This window comes from Empidonax traillii, unplaced genomic scaffold (genome assembly GCF_003031625.1).
Source record: "Empidonax traillii isolate 1590-97213 ecotype Southwest subspecies unplaced genomic scaffold, ASM303162v1 scaffold231:size1146757, whole genome shotgun sequence".
Taxonomy (NCBI): domain Eukaryota; kingdom Metazoa; phylum Chordata; class Aves; order Passeriformes; family Tyrannidae; genus Empidonax; species Empidonax traillii.
This window is the reverse complement of record NW_020955424.1, coordinates 731153-747099: the sequence shown is the minus strand read 5'-3', so window position 1 is coordinate 747099 and position 15947 is coordinate 731153. Positions and strand designations below refer to the sequence as shown.

The 15947-nt window shown below is 36.6% G+C and overlaps 1 protein-coding gene across 4 annotated transcripts in view; it reads right to left on the bottom strand.

The window, feature by feature from the left end:
• PPP2R3B (protein phosphatase 2 regulatory subunit B''beta) overlaps positions 1 to 15947 on the bottom strand; it is a 62052-nt gene that overhangs the window by 28683 nt on the left and 17422 nt on the right. For 2 of the 4 annotated variants that reach the window (XM_027888104.1, XM_027888103.1), the window contains exon 2: positions 1003 to 1188. In XM_027888104.1, the coding sequence (XP_027743905.1) occupies positions 1003 to 1188 (186 nt within the window). Of the gene's footprint in view, positions 1 to 1002; positions 1189 to 14657; positions 14961 to 15947 lie in introns of those variants that run through there. The other 2 variants (XM_027888105.1, XM_027888107.1) reach the window with 2 other exon arrangements.

The following is a 15947-nucleotide window of genomic DNA, read 5'->3' as shown; positions in this document are numbered from 1 at the left end:
TAAGGTCTCCAAAGCAAAAGGACAGTTGCTTCTCATGCAATAGCTTAACCAGTGCTTCAAACTAATACGAAAAAGTGAGTTTGACAGACAAAGAAGCTTTGTATTATTCTTCAGGAGGGTGCCTTTCATCGCTGAATTGTAGGTGACTGGACCTTTCCACCTTCCTTACTGAGAGGGAAGGGTCTCTTTCATGCCTCCCCACTTTTATGTTGGATGGAGCTGTGGAAGACAGGGATCCTATCATTCAGCTTAGTGGTTAAACAGTTTCGGTGAGCAAACAAGGAGTCTCTGAACTCCCAGTCCTGCTCTTGTGAAGAGTCTTAGTTTCTATTTTCTAGATCCTGAACTTTAAATGCAAAGTGACAGGAACAGGGATAAGAACCTGAAACTCATTACCAAGACCATGACTTGCAGTGATATTTCAAGCACTGATTCAATATAAAAAAAAAAAAAAAGGAAATTTATGTTTAACTGGCTTATTGTCTGTTACACAGAAGTTTAAAAATATTTGCTGCTTTCTAAGCTCAGTATTTTGTCACTCTGCCATAACTCTGAATTAGCTCTTCAGTAATAACTAGAAAGCTATAATCTCAAATTACCAAACCATTCTTTCAGTGTCTTTACAGTGGAGGTTCATGACCCTGCCAAATGAGGAAAAACAGTGTGGACACCTGAAAACAAAACAGATACTAACAGCGCTTTTGCCCTAAGTCTCTTGGTCAATGCAGAACACAGAACAACACACAATGTGCCCTTTAGTATTTGGTCATCCATGCAGCAAAAAAAGTAGTTCAAGTTTTGATTTAATGTTTGTTTCTTTTTGTCAGGTCATTTGATACACAGTTAATGCAAAAAATTACACACATAACTGTGCTATCAACAATGTAGAGTATTGTTGGGTACTAACTTGTAGGAGATGAAAACACATAATACAAGAAAACAAAGCACATAGAACTCATCTTTCCTTTCCATAGGTGTTCAGAACAGCAAGCAAGTTCTCACCTTTGCAACCTTCCCCATGTCTTCTAGTGTTGCCCTCTCATTTGGAAATTCAGAGAAAGTTTTCTCAATTTTGGCAATCACAGCATCTATATTCACTTTTTCCTTAGGACATCCTCGAGGAAAATAAAAAGTTGGAATGTTTTGACTGTGTGATGGCGGCAAAGTTTCTTCCTTCTTTGTCTGAACCTGAATAGATAAATACACATTTGACAGTCAGGTACAATGAAATCATGTAGTCATCTGCAGACAACTTAAATCTCTTGGTATTATATGTTCAAACACACCTTCAAAAAGACTTCAGATTATAAGTTGAACAAGCTATTTAAGAATGAGAGCATACTGGAAAAATTAATGAGTATTTCCAAAAACTGTCATTTAGAAAGATTTCTAGGATGTTAAAAGTTTAAAAAAGACAACCTCAGTCTTCAGCATATGAAATTTCAAGACTGATAAGACAGCTTCTTGGAGACATCTGAAATTACTCAGGTTTTATTATCTGTTTCAGAAAAAACCCTTCAACTTCTAGCTTAACAGACAGATTATGAAAGAATTTTCTTTTCAAGTATTTCTACTTTTACCACTTCGGTTTTGAAATAAGCATGACAACTTTGTTACAAGCCACCAACCTGTTTAATCTAGTTACAGTGAAGATTTTCTTTTTTTTTTCTTTTAACCTAAAAATGACAGATTTTATAAAGTAATAAATGTTGTCTGCAGAGGGATTTTTTTGTTAAATTATACACAATTATAGTATGAGAGCTTAAGAAACTGTTTCTCAAGTATTGTGATATATCATACCACTAAAAACAACCCAGATGACCAAAAACAGGAGAAATTTGTTTAAATACATTTAGTTTCAGTAAAGAAGAATTTACCTTGTAGTTAGTTTCCAAAAGGAAGTCAAGTAGCACAGAGAAGCAAAGATAACAGGCAAAGTAACTACAAAGTAAAGAGGCTACTCAAAATTAGCAATTAAAGATGAAGTTCTTTAATCCCAACACTACTATTCAAATGCAAAAAACAATGCTATATGGTGACTCATCCCAGTGTTGAATTATGTTCAAGGTCCTAAATTACATCTCTCAGAATCAGGTTAAAAGAAACCCAAAATCGTTCCAAAAAGCCTCCAACCCTTATTTTACTCCGTATCATCTTTGCCAAAGTGCCTGCAAATATATCCAACTTTTCTACCACAGTCAAGGTCCTTCCATAGGTCAGTGAAAGAACTAGGTGCTTATGGACAGAAGATTTTAATTTGCAGAGTTCCAGCCCAGGAGCTGGAATGCTACACATGCCTGAACTAACCTTTCCTTCCCCTCCTCTGCATTTGTGCCAGCATTCCTATCCACAGCAGCAAAATTACCTCAACTGTGTTACAAGTTTTATTTCATAGAGGAAAAAGTTACCTTGAGTCTGTGACACTTGAAGTCAATGTCTGTCACTTGCTAAGAATCCTGTAGGTAACAACTTCTGATATCCTATCATTAGTTCAGTAGTCCAGTTGATTTAAGCATGACTGAATTCAGCATGCTTAGTGTAAAAATATAGAATACTTAATCAGTGAAACAGTATATTTTTTCAGCTCCAAAACCAAGTAAGTATAGACTACAAACCTCTCAAAGCAAGACAAATTAACTATCCCTGTGCTGGTTTCTCAAAGTTGCTGAAAGATGAAACTATAAAAATGCTTAATTTGCATTAGCAAATGTATGATCATTTCACAGTAATTTCTGATAGATTTATTTGGTGCCTATATACAGGTACCTAGTAGGAATACTCTCTAGGGCACAAAACAAAATGCCCTTGAACATTCTTCATGGTATCCAGCAACCGACCTCAGAGCACAGGTCTCGCTCTGCATCTGCCACATGGATGTTCTGAGCACACTAATGCTTCTTAAATGCCACCAGCAACTTGGAATTGGACAACTGAATAGTGCTGTTAATGTCAGTCAACAAAGCGAGAAGAGCTTGTACCAAAGAAAGAAACAGGTTGTCCAAAACTATCAGCTCCAACTGATGCACTATAAAGTTGGTATTATATCTCTTCCCTCTCCTCACCTTCCCAAGAAGGGTCAGGGATTCTTATTTTCTTTCAGTCTGAATCCCATCCAGTAACTGAAAGGCTCGTTGTACAACAGAGGCTGCTCCACTATATGTGCTCTAATGAAGGAACAAGTGATACTAAAAGGGTTCTAAAAACTTCATTATTTTCTATAATTTCAGCTACTAGTTATTTCTGTAGATGCACATATTGCATAGGGGTTAAACAGTCAGTTCTGTTATTTCAGGGCAATTAAAATGCACTAATATTAAGCTGTTCTAAAATTAATTATAATTTTAACCAGGGAATTTCATCATTAACAAGAACGCTAGATGTCTGTTAACATCAAATTGGACTGGAAAATTTGCAGGAACAATTTGTTAATCTCTTCATACAACTACTCCGTTTCAATGGCTAATTTAACATGAGAAAGTAATCTACATCTATGGCTTTAAATTAAAACCTTTAGTACAGCAAGTAAGCTAAATGACAGTAAGCTAAAATGACAAAAGAGACTGGTTTGGTCAGTGAAAATTTTCCCTGCAACTTGCTGAGAAATAGCACCAACAATAACATGCTTGGAATTAAGGAAAGCAGCTGTATAAGCTTGTAAATAACTCATCAAGCAGATGTGTGCTGCAGTGTCAGGACTGAAGGGAGCATTAAGCTTTGCAATAAGTATATATGAAGTCCAGAATCTATAACTGTATTGTGAAGCTGCCACTGCAGTTTAGGTTTTATGTAACAGATGGGAAGTGAGGATTCCTTGAAAACTTCTTGCTTGTACTAACATAAAAACCCCCCCAAACTTATGTAAGATTTGTCTACAACACAGTTCTAGAAAACTTGTAATACATAACCAGTTTTCATTCCCAACATATAGAACTGTAAGTTCTGTCCACAGACATCCACCACTTATTTGCCCTGACTTTTACAACGGAGGAAGTGGAAGTTTATACCCCATTGGGGTCACTGTTCAAAGGGCAAACTTCTAATTTTGTTTTGCAGCTTTCCAGATCCTTTTCCAATAATTTTCCCAGCAGTTGTTTATAATAATAATAATACTACTACTACTACTACTACTACTAATAATAATAATAATAATAATAATAATAACAATAATAGGAAATCAATATTATAATTGCAATACAGTAATATAGTTACTAGTATATACCAGAGAACATATTTATTCCAAAAAGAGAACATATCTTATTCCAAACAGAGAAATTCATTCTTCATGCTAGATAGTGTTCTTACATTTACCAACTGATGAGTTGCACCCAGCAGTTAACTTTGTTATAAGCAAAAATACAGACACTGGGAATTTTAAAAGGATGCTCTTTTCCTTCTCTCCTCACTGAAAGAAAGAGCTGATACTAGGATACAGTCATTCAACTACAGGATGTATTTCTGAAATAAGAAGAAATGGGGAGCTTGTTCCCAGATGTTTTGAGAATGTGTGTTCAGTAACGTCTAGATTTAACATTTGCATGTAGCGACTGCCAACCAGAAATACTGAGCCCCACAAAGGGGCTGAATATACCAATTCAAATGCAAGTGAGTGAAACCTCACTTACAAAGGACTTGCTGAAAAAGGGAGCAAGGTAAATATGCTTATAAATGTCATATTTTGTAGACAGCTTAGAGATTAGGACACAAGTCCATTGAGTCATCAGAGAGTGGCTTGGATTGGAAGGGACATCCAGTTCCAACCCCACCCCTCCTCACCCCTGCCACTCTGTGGGCAGGGAATGCCACCCACTAGACCAGGTTGCTCAGGGCCCCATTCAACCTGGTCTTGAACACTTCTAAGCACGGGGCATCCACAAGTTCTCTGGGTAACCTGTGCCAGTGCCTCACCATCCTCACAGTAAAGAATTTTTTCCCAATGTCCTCTTCTAGATTAAAACTGTTGCCCCTTGTCCATCACTATTTAGATTGAACTCATTCAGTATTTGCATTTTTTTGACAGGACTACAGAATAAGATAACCTCATTCAGAAATGCTGATGCTTTCTAGTATCTGACAGACAACAACATTTGTTCTGCCTGTTTCTCTGTAAAAAAAAAAAACCAACAAACAAAACCCCAAACATTTAAAACAAAATTATGGAGTTCACAGTCAGCACTTGCTGTAGCATTTGATATCCATTTCCATGAGGATGCCCATATTAAAGGAAAGTCAATGGATTGCACACAACATGGGCAAAACAGGATCCCCAAAAATTCTATCTCACATTTATACCCAACTTCATGTTAGGTTTTTACTAAGTGGTGCACCATAATTCCATATAAAAAATGGCATTAAATACCAAAAATACTTTAAAGAGATTTTTACCTTTTCTTCTATATTTCACTTTACACTAAACTTACCTGGGTGAAACAAAGTGCATAATAAGCTAAGAGGATTTTCTGCAGAGGTATGCCATCCAGCCTTTCAAATCCTAGCATATCTGCAACCACCCATATACAAGCTCATCAACCACCCAACAACAAAAGCAGATACTGCATAAAGTTCCCTAATACACAACAAAAAATGGAAGCCAACATGTTAACCAAAGGGTAACACTTTTTTTTTTTTTTTTAATTTCATTAAGTTCTTTAGAATACAAGGTGTCCTCCAGCCTATCAAAGCTGAACAGAAATTGTGAATGTAACAAAATGTTATCAGTAAGCAGGCTCAAAAGGAATACCTAACCCGCCTTCCCACCTCTCTGACCTTTTATAGCTCACAATCTAAGTCTGGCCAATAAAACCATAGGAATATTTCTTTTTTAACTTACTAATTGATTGCACAGTGAAACTCAGCTTTTCCCTCTAAATAAGCAATTGACATTATCCGTAGTTTTATGGAATTTAAATCTGAAAAACACCAGGTAAAAGACTTATACTACTATTGTCTATAAAAGGGTTCAGTCTCATTTTAAAGAGAGACATTAATTCTGAAAAACCTGTTCTAACACCTAAAATACTAAAAACACCTAAAGTGCCTTCAGAAATCTGCTTCAGGATAGGTAAAGTAAGGTTACTACCAGAACTTTCCTCAGAACAAGCCCAGAGAAACATGTCCTCTGCAACATCAGCTCTCTTGACCTTGTGGTAGACATTTACGTTTCCAATTATCTAAGTTAAACAAGTGATGCTTTTTCCCTGTATGCTCCTCATTAGCCTCTTTCCAGCCAAACTAATGGGATTTATTACTGCAAGAGTTCACTGACTGTACCATTTCCCATTCAGCTTCATATGCTTAACAGTATTTTTTCCTCTGTGAAAGATGATTCTTGGACAACTTAAAACTTTCAAAATTTGTGTTTGTTCCTCCCCGCCCAAGTTCTATTACTCTAAAATCTAGTTACTGCGCTTGAAACCAACTTGAAAACAGTAAGTTAATCTGAAAGCTTAATAATGAAGTTTTACAGCATGGCATAAGGTAAGCTTCATCATAGCACCCCTGCATCTTCTCCCATGCCCACACTAGCTTAACTACAGATTAAACTCTCTAGTCTACCATCCCATGTGTCACCAGTGATAGTGAAGCAATATGGTGAATTGCCCCAGGTCACCAAGACAGCTAAAAACAAAGTAAACCCCCCACTGCCCTGCATTTGTCTTCATCCAATCTCACACAGTTGATGCCACTTAAAAGCTACATGGTTCTGATGCTAATAGGAGGAAGGTTAGAGGACTACTGTGGCAGTATTGCTTAAAATCATCTTACATTAGGCTTAAAACCATGCTAAGATTGTGACTGATTTTGCCTAACTTAGTCAGAAATGTAAGACATATGTGAATAATCAAACTCAGAGACACCTACAGAGAATGAACCTATGCTAAAATCAGTCATCAGGGTATATTTGTAAAAGTCTTTCCTCTGGCAACAAATGTTTTACTGCCAGTTGCTTCCTTCTATCCTGGTCTACAGCTTGCTTTTCTTCAGTCACTGTCTGACAGCTGGTTTTGGATGTGTTATATAGAGACTAATTTTATGCTCCTCTTTCCTTTCACAGTAAGAGATAAACATCTATTAATTTTAACGCTGATGCAGTTTTCGACTAGCCTGGTTTTGCTGTTAGCCTTAACTTAGACAATTTGGCTCATAGTTTGGTCTTGGTTACTTAATATTTGTGCTACAATAAGGGAAAGGAAATGCAAAAATTAATACACTTTTCTATAAAGTTGTAGCAATATACCATTAGAAGGAAAAAAAAGTACTTCAAACGACACTGTTTCTGATTTTTTACATACTTGTCACCTGAATTAATGCAAAGGAGCAGAGTTTAGAAACTCTCTCAAAGCAGTCTATGTTCCAGTTAGCAAATCTGTGTTCACCTTCAAATTCTGACCAGATAAGTATGTTGGGAGTCTCCTTCCTGCATTTCAGGTTGGGCACTCATCTCAGTTTTACACGAACTGACTTTCATTCTCATCTCATTTACGCATGTTCTTGGCCATTTACTCTCCAGTCTATTTCTGTACAAAAGTATATGGTAATCTGGCCTTGTGATTCACTGCAAATGATAACCCTCAATGTTAAACTAACTTTACTCCAGAGATAGAGCTCTGTCCCTTTTTGGGATAATTGACATGTTACAGCAAGTAGCACTTCCACAAGCAAATCAAAAGAGATTTGGTGAGGTTTAGAGCAGTCAGGAGTAACATGAAGGGTAACAGTAAAAATGAAGTCTAAGGAAGACCCTAACAAGTTGCAGAAGGAAGGAGGATTATGATGTAGTTAAAACTAGAGTTCTATGGCCTAAAAATATGTACTATTTCTTATTTGCTATGAGACAAATATTTGCAATATTCAATATCCTAATTTGCATACAGCTTATATCGAAGAAGAGATAACCATTTTTATATTTTGGTTGACTATATGCCAAGCTTATTGTGTTCAGAAGTTCATAGTCCAGACACTGTTACTGGAAGTTGAGATAAACAGTGAATTAAAGTGATCCATTCCCTCTGCTGTCCATTGATAACCTGATTCAAGCAAAACCCTTCCTGTTCTGGTAAATGGTGGCCAAACTACAAACAGAAAGCTCAGAAGAGTTAGTTGTGGTCCAAACATCAACTTCAACAGCAGAATATCAATCCTTTTACAGTATCCCTGGCTACAAAGTGACAGGGATAGGACTGCATATTCATTTTACAATTCAATGTTGGAAAGTTCAGCTTATTAACAAACTAGAACTGAGTTTTATTTTGTCACTGAAATACTGTTTATATGGTAACTTCAGATTTTGAGGTAAAAGAAAAAAAAGGGCTTGTTAGCTGTTTTCTACCTGAAGCTAATTTCTCCCCTTATTTTAAGTCTAAAGACAGTAGAGTAAGTAGTAGTTCTGCTAGTTACTCTTAATTATTTAACCAAGCCAAAATGAAACAGCCAAAATGAGCCTCAATAAAAAGCTACTGAAGCCTCAGAGCATGCCAAACTTTGAACTGTCTACACACACCTATTTGGGAAAGCATTTTAACTCACATGGAGGAGGAGACAGTAGGTAGTGGCATCCAGGAAAAGCTTCTAGCTGAAACTATGAAATGCATTCCATTTGGGTATTGAATGTAAAATCACATTCAACTAAAAGCATGTGTGAATGGCCACCACAGGCAACTCATATCCCATGCACACGTGCAAAAGCAGCATGAAATAAAAGGAAAACACTGGGAAACTTTCAAATGGTCAAAACCTGATTTTCACTAGTTCAGTGAAGATTAAACTCTTCATTTGAGGTAAACTGGCATTTTTCTGCACGATACCTAACCAGTGGAGTACAAGTTTCTCAGTCTCCTCCCTTCCAGTAATATAGATGCTGCACTAAGAGATCTCTCACCCAAGTTCTACAACTCTGATTTTGGAAACACTGGGATTCTCCTGATTTGCAGTTTGCTATAGCTGACATAAATAAATCATGCAGTCCTACTGGGAACTGGAGGATGCAATTGCAAAAGCATTATTGCCACAGAAACACCTCCAAACATAGCTGCACAGGTTTGGTGTTTTTTTTGTACAGTCACATAGAGCTTCAATACCAGAAGTTCCGCAGTAAGAAGAGTTTACTGATTTATTCAGAAAAGACCTGAGGTTAGAACAAAATGGAAGGTAGTTACCTCCCTCCCCTCAAAGCCAAGAACACAAGACCTTTCCATATTACATGCATGTCCATCAGTAACTTTATTTGCTGACAAAAATGTTACCAAAGGCATTAGAGTCAGGACCCTCTAAGAGTTTGCTGTGGCTGACCAGTGAAAATATTTTTCTCCTCTACTAATTTAAAAATGGAAAAAAGTACAGATTATGAAATGGAAAAAAGTAAGATTCTTCAGAAAAATCTACCCTGTGAAATGCAATTTCTTTTACTTTTTCTGGTAAGACAGAAGTAGTGAAAAAATATTAGTCACTGTATGACTACTAGTGCCTGTGAGTTGATGCCGAACAGTCTCCAGCTTATGAATTATGTTAAATTAAGTACCCCAGTCACTAATATATCCAGTTTGTCATATATATACAGCTTTCTCAGAAAATACTCCTACACAGAGAATACCCTGATCATAGGTCAAATCAGTTTTTCTGTCCAGTATATTCTGATACCCCAACTGTTCTCAGCAGACAAGCTGGTAAGATCCTCCTAGTACGTGATCATTTTAGTTGTACACAGCCAAAGGACCGACAGTTAGTTACACCTGAGACAATTCTAACATTTGTCTATAGAAAAAAGCCCTTGTCAGGACAGGACATCAGTTCAACATCAAAAATAACAAGTACAGCTTAGACAGACATCTACTTAAAACTCTGCAATAGCTTTTTATCTTCCAATGTTTACAGCCAAACAAGTTTCAATCACTCACTGCAATTGACTTTAAGAAAAATGCTCTCAAAGAAGAAAAATCCATCAAGTTTAGCCTTGCTACTGAGCTGCAAAGTCAACAGCTGGAGTAAGTATTCTGTCAACTGCTTGCCTGGTGATGCCCCAAAACATTCTGATCTGGACAATTGCAAAAATAGTCTCACATCCCTCTTGCCCTGTAAAATCAAAGGACATTTTATATGAAGATGTGCCAAGGTTTTCTAGCATCAACAGTCACAAAACATCTAGCATTAGTGATTACAGAGGCATGGGAAGTATGTTAAAATGGAGAAAAGGATAGTGAATCTTTTATTCCAAGGGAAGAATAAATACATCTGAACTTTTCAATGCTGAATTGCTGGGTCACAAAACTTAGCTGCCGAGGGAACTGACATCTAGACTCTTAAAACATGCATGCAAATAACCTGAAACAAACTTGCACCATATTGGTATCTCTATGGAAACAGTACACATGCGCTGTAATAATAATTTAATTACAGCAATACATTTTAAGTTTGAATCAGGAGCATCCATTGTAGAAATAGTAAAATTCTACCAGTTTGCTACCAGCTTCCTTCAAGAGGCTAAAGCTTAAAACATGGAAATCCACTAGTTTTCCATTTATGGAAAACCTCATCTTGACTAGCAAGTCTCAGCAGGCAGCCTACATATTTTCATTTTGTCTTAAGTGTTGGCATCAGCTCTGGAAAACTGGCATTGTATCAGCAAGCTAGCATCAAGTATAACTATTAGCTACAGTTGGAATGAGATTTGTATTCCATCTCTGGCCCTCCCAGCAAACACTTGGGTTGTGTTCTTTAATAAAGCATTTGTGTGCCTGATGTAAAGGTACTATGTAAAAATGAGTACCAGGTCTTCTGTCTGTGGTGTTAAAAGGTCTACAAATGATGTTGAATTGGAAAACTGATGTTAACAGGAAAGCTGTGCTGCCAGAAGCCTCTAACTGTTACACAACTTACTTCTGAGATTACAGCTGTAAAACCAACCGTCTCGATTAAACTTTTTGAAATTGTTCTTTCCTCAGACATGAGAATGTTGTCTTCACGACTAAAAGAATAACCAGGTTCCCTACATCACTCCCACACACCAGCCCAGCACACACTAACACCTACAAACTCTGTTGTTGTCTTGAACATGCTACCAGCATTTATGTAGCATTTTGGTAACAAATGAGTGTAAAAGTGATCAAGAGGCACCATTTTCTAAAGTTACTTCACTCAGGAGGAAAGCCAATCCCGTGAGGCCCTGCAGAAGCCGAAGAAATAGTTCTCATACAGCTGACATAAATAGCATGTGTAAGCAGCATTTAGTATCATTAACAGGTGGTCATGAAACTAGTAGTTCTCCATTTCCACGCTGAGGTGTGACACATACAACTACACCAAGGAATCACCAAGTACTAACAGCAGATAAAGTTATGATGCTTTAAAAGTATCAGAAAATATGCCAGCACTCAGATCTGGCACTGATATTGAGAGGATTAATTAAAAATTTAGGCCAGCTTTTTTTTACTCCCCCGTTTTTTTAATCATTACATTCAGCACAAATTTATTTGACTCTTAAAAAAGTTTGGGTTTAAAGTTAGAACTCAACTGTTTTGTAAGGTGATGTGGCCCCTAAGCAGCAAAATAATAACTATTTTCCTAGTTTAGGTAACACTGAGTTACATGGGTATAGGCACTTCACCATACACAGACGTATTATATTGTTATAATTTTGTTTCAAACTTCAGATATATTTTCCTCACATAGCTGGGACAATAGTGCTGCTTATATTCCAACTCAGATAGGTAGGAATGTTACAGGCTGTTGGCCAAAACAAGCTGCTCAGCTATCAGCAGGTAATAGGCCTTTCAGTTCACATCTTTCAGTTGCCAGTACATTTGACATGGTGATTCTTTCTTCTCCCTCCAAAGTTGCAGATAAATTGATGAGAAAGATGGGCACAGTGGCTCTTCAAGTGCTGCATTCCCAATTCAATATATCCTGTAGGTGTGAAGTACCTAACAAAGGTTTTGGTCTTAGAACCAATGTCGGAAGATGGACTGAAGTTCTACTTACTTTTATGCAGTCACCTACTAAAAAATTCTGTTCCTCGAAGTAATAGAGAACTTTTCAACAGTTGTGTATTGTTTTATCTTCCTCTTGAGAAACAGATCTTTTGAGAAAGTCCTATGTTGCTCAGTTTTATAAATTTTCACTAATAAATGAAAATTGAAGAACAGCCTATTCCACCACTTCCCAGAATAACCTATCTCATTGCTGGTTGTCTATTTAAAGATTTTCAAGAAACTTGATGGACTATGCTCTAAACCACAGGGGATTACCTACACAGATTACTTACTTACATGGCCCTATGTGAAAAGCCACTGCCTTAGAATTCCTGGAACCTGTGGAAGACCCAGTCACTTCAACCCAGCTCAGAGTAGATGTTGAGCCACATGTTAATATCAGCCTCCACCACCATTACTAATTTTTTATTTTAGGATGCTAGTTTTAATGGCAAAAGCCCTTAAAGAGAATCTGCCATTTGTTTAACAAGTTATAAAATTACAAGATTGTAGTAAAAATATAGAAAACCAGATTTGCTTCAATTTCTGCTTGATTTTAGCATTCTAATTTTACATCTTAAACTGTTGTGTCTTAAAGCCTATACAGTGGAGGTTGTAAACTCCAACAGCAATGAAGCTTAGCAACTGAAATGGGAAATTTTTTTTTTTTAAAGTTATTCTACAAAAGCTCTAAGCAGTCTTTAATTTCAACATGAAATTTCTTCAATGATTATATAGCTGATAAATAGCTGTTCCTTAAATTGCACCCAACCTACGAGGTCAAGTTGAAATTAACATAAACATAAAATGTCAGGTAAAGAATGCTCAGCTTCTTTATCAACAGGTACCAGTACCCATACTTAGTTTTTGAAAGTACTTCCAAAAAAGTCTCCTTAAAATCATGTAGTTAAAGCAAGCATCATTTAAAAAAGGAGCCCTGGATAAAATACTTTGCATCAAACTAAGCCATGACTGACCTCATAGTTTTATTCTCCTATTAATTCCATTTTGCTCAAAGAGTTTTGTAATCCAATTAAAGTAGTTTATCATACATTATTCTACATTTACCATTCGCCCAGGAAGTGCAAGTCTGGTTAAAAATGAAAAATATTTGCTCATTGTCTGCACTGTAAGTTTCTAGCCGGCAGCATGCTAAAACAGAAAAAAACCCTACAGATTAGACAAGCTGTTTTTGAAAGTAATTAGTTGCTTGTAGGTATGAATTACCATACCACATTGAGATGTTTTCTAGGTCAACATAAAAAAGCTCTGTAAAAGTACAAGTGATCCAACTATCATTCGATGAAAGACGGATCAAGTTAAGGGGCACCACACAAGGTAATGATGTGTTTGTTTACAACAGGATGCCATGACTAGACTAAACTTGCCTCCTGCTCTGAGGTGCCTAAAAATTAACTGCTACCACAATTTTTGAGTAACTAAGATTGCATTTTCTTTTCATGCTGTCCCTAGTCAACAAGCTCCCTTCTCTGTCTCCAGTTCAGCACAAAAGATACAAGACAAAAATCCTTTCATTCACATGTTTATGCTGAATGGTATAAACCAGCACAACCAACACTTACATTCTGCTTTGCACAAAGGAATAAACGTTGCTTATAAAGGTCAGATTAAAAAAATTAATTAAATAATACTATATAAGTCAGAACGCTAACACATTCTTAGGGTCATAGAGCTCTATGTCCCTCCTTTGAAGGTCACCTGAAAGAGACACCAGCGCACTGAATTCAAAATTAGAAAAAGTAGAAGGCTATATTTAGAATGATTTAAAGCAAAAAAAATCTAAGATAATGTAATTTTTATTAAACTGCTAAACATTTCTTAATGATAAAAGGGGGAAAACAGTCTCACATGCCATCACTGATATACCTTCAGTATATCAGTTAGAAGTGAGGGTGAGGTAAGGACAAAGTGAATGTTTTCACATACCACCAAATGACTTAAAGTGTGTTCGAGGAAATACTAAATTTCCATTTCTCAAGAAAAAAGCTGCACACTTTTTCTCACTCCAAAAAGTTAATCTCTTTGAACAGTTACTCTATAAGTAGTTTTCCTTCTAATTTTACATTTCAAATATTTCTATTCCCAATTATGAGTTTATTTTAAAATGGTGGATTTAACTCTGCTGTAAAACAGCAGAGGTATGTGCGAAGCACGCAGCAACAACCGATCTTATCCAAATACAAAGTCCAAAATAAACATAATCTAAGGGAATTCAGGATCATCATGCAAGTATGAAAGCAACTTTTAGCATATTATGTTTGAATTAGTAAAGTTACAACGTAGTTCAGCGTATTTTATATGCCCAGTTCCAGTAAAAGGTAAATTAAATCCCCTGAGGAAACACATGCAGATCATGATTATGCAGATCAAGGAAAGCAGTCTTTAAAAGTCTAATAGCATTAAATGCACCAAATTTCCACTGCATATACTTCTGTGCAAACATCGTACTTTAGCTGTGATAGGTGCTTTAGCAAACTCTCATTTTTTTGTTTGCAGAAAACTACCTGCATAGCCTTCTGAAAAACCGAAGAAATCAACATATAAGGAAAAAAACTATCAAAATCCTTCTTTTAGGATTAGTTTAGCTAGAACTTCCATTTATTTCGGCCAGATTGTGTGTCTGTGAAGGTAAAACTGACAACAATAACTTAATTGTATAAGAACAGAAAGACAAACCTGGACCTGCTGAAAAGCTTTCAGTCTCTTCTTGAATCTGGAAGGTAAAACAAAATCACATCCTCGAGCTAGCAATGCCAACTCTTTTCTTAGATCAGGATCTTGCCGTAAAGAAATCTCCTTTATCCTCATGCTTTCGGATTTCATATAATGTCTCTGTGTGCCAGTCCAGGCACTTGAGTCCCAGTAAATAGCAGGGTTGTTGTATTATCACACAGTGCCACTTAAAGCAGCAGCTGCACCCGAGTTCTGTGATATTAAAAGACTCAGCTCAACTTCACCCGCTCCATACATTAAAGGGAACTTGGCTGGAATTGCAAAAACAGATTGGAAAGTCACTTTGGGGGCCTGCCCTTTCGTCCATGCATTCCAAAGTCTAAATGGGACAGTATGAAAAAAAAACCAAACCAAACCCCGTTCGGAGGAGCATCTATAAAAGCAGCTTCCAATTTTAAAAAAAGCAAGCCCTACAGGAATGCAGGACTGCCCTACAGAGGCCAGTCGTGGTTATTTTGTAGCTTCCTCCTCCTCCCATCCCCCTCAGATTTCCCTTCTGTCACAAAACACTCCCTAGCTTCAACGAAGTACCTCACCAAAGGATAAGGCTTATTACACACCAATTAAATTCCTTTTAAACTCTTTAGCTGGAACCCTATTACACTGGCAAAATGAAAGCAACAACAAAAAAGCTGCAGACTTTCAGAGTGGCTCACAAATCATGTAAAAAGATTTTTTTTTTTTTTTACATTCATCTACATTTAAGTTACTGTATGGCAACAATCTAATAATTTAAATGCAAAGACAGAAAGCAACAGCAGAAAGGAGGCAAATGTTACCACAATGAAATGCTGCTTTAAATCATGTTTTACTAGAAGGCTACATTAGAAATACCAGTGATGTCAGAAAATTTGAAAGAAAGCTGACCGGACACTTTTTTTTTTGTTTGTTTGCTTAAATAGGAGCTTTATAAACATTTACATCCACATACTAGATCGAACACCTGCCACATTTCAGTAGCACTAGAGTCAGCTACCACTCTACTCTATTTTCAGTCTATTGAATCTCAAATACATTTTATGGGGGTGTTAAGGCCAAGTTTTACTCCACATCAATATTCTTCATGGAAAGAGAAATCTGATAAGCTTTTGTGGAAATTGAAGTGACCTTCCGTCCTTCCTCCTTTACAGTTTTAGGTACATTAACTGATAACTGGTGAAGTTTTCATGTTTCATATGGGTATACAGTTATCACTGCAATCTTTAGGAAACATTCCTATTTTGATGACTTTTT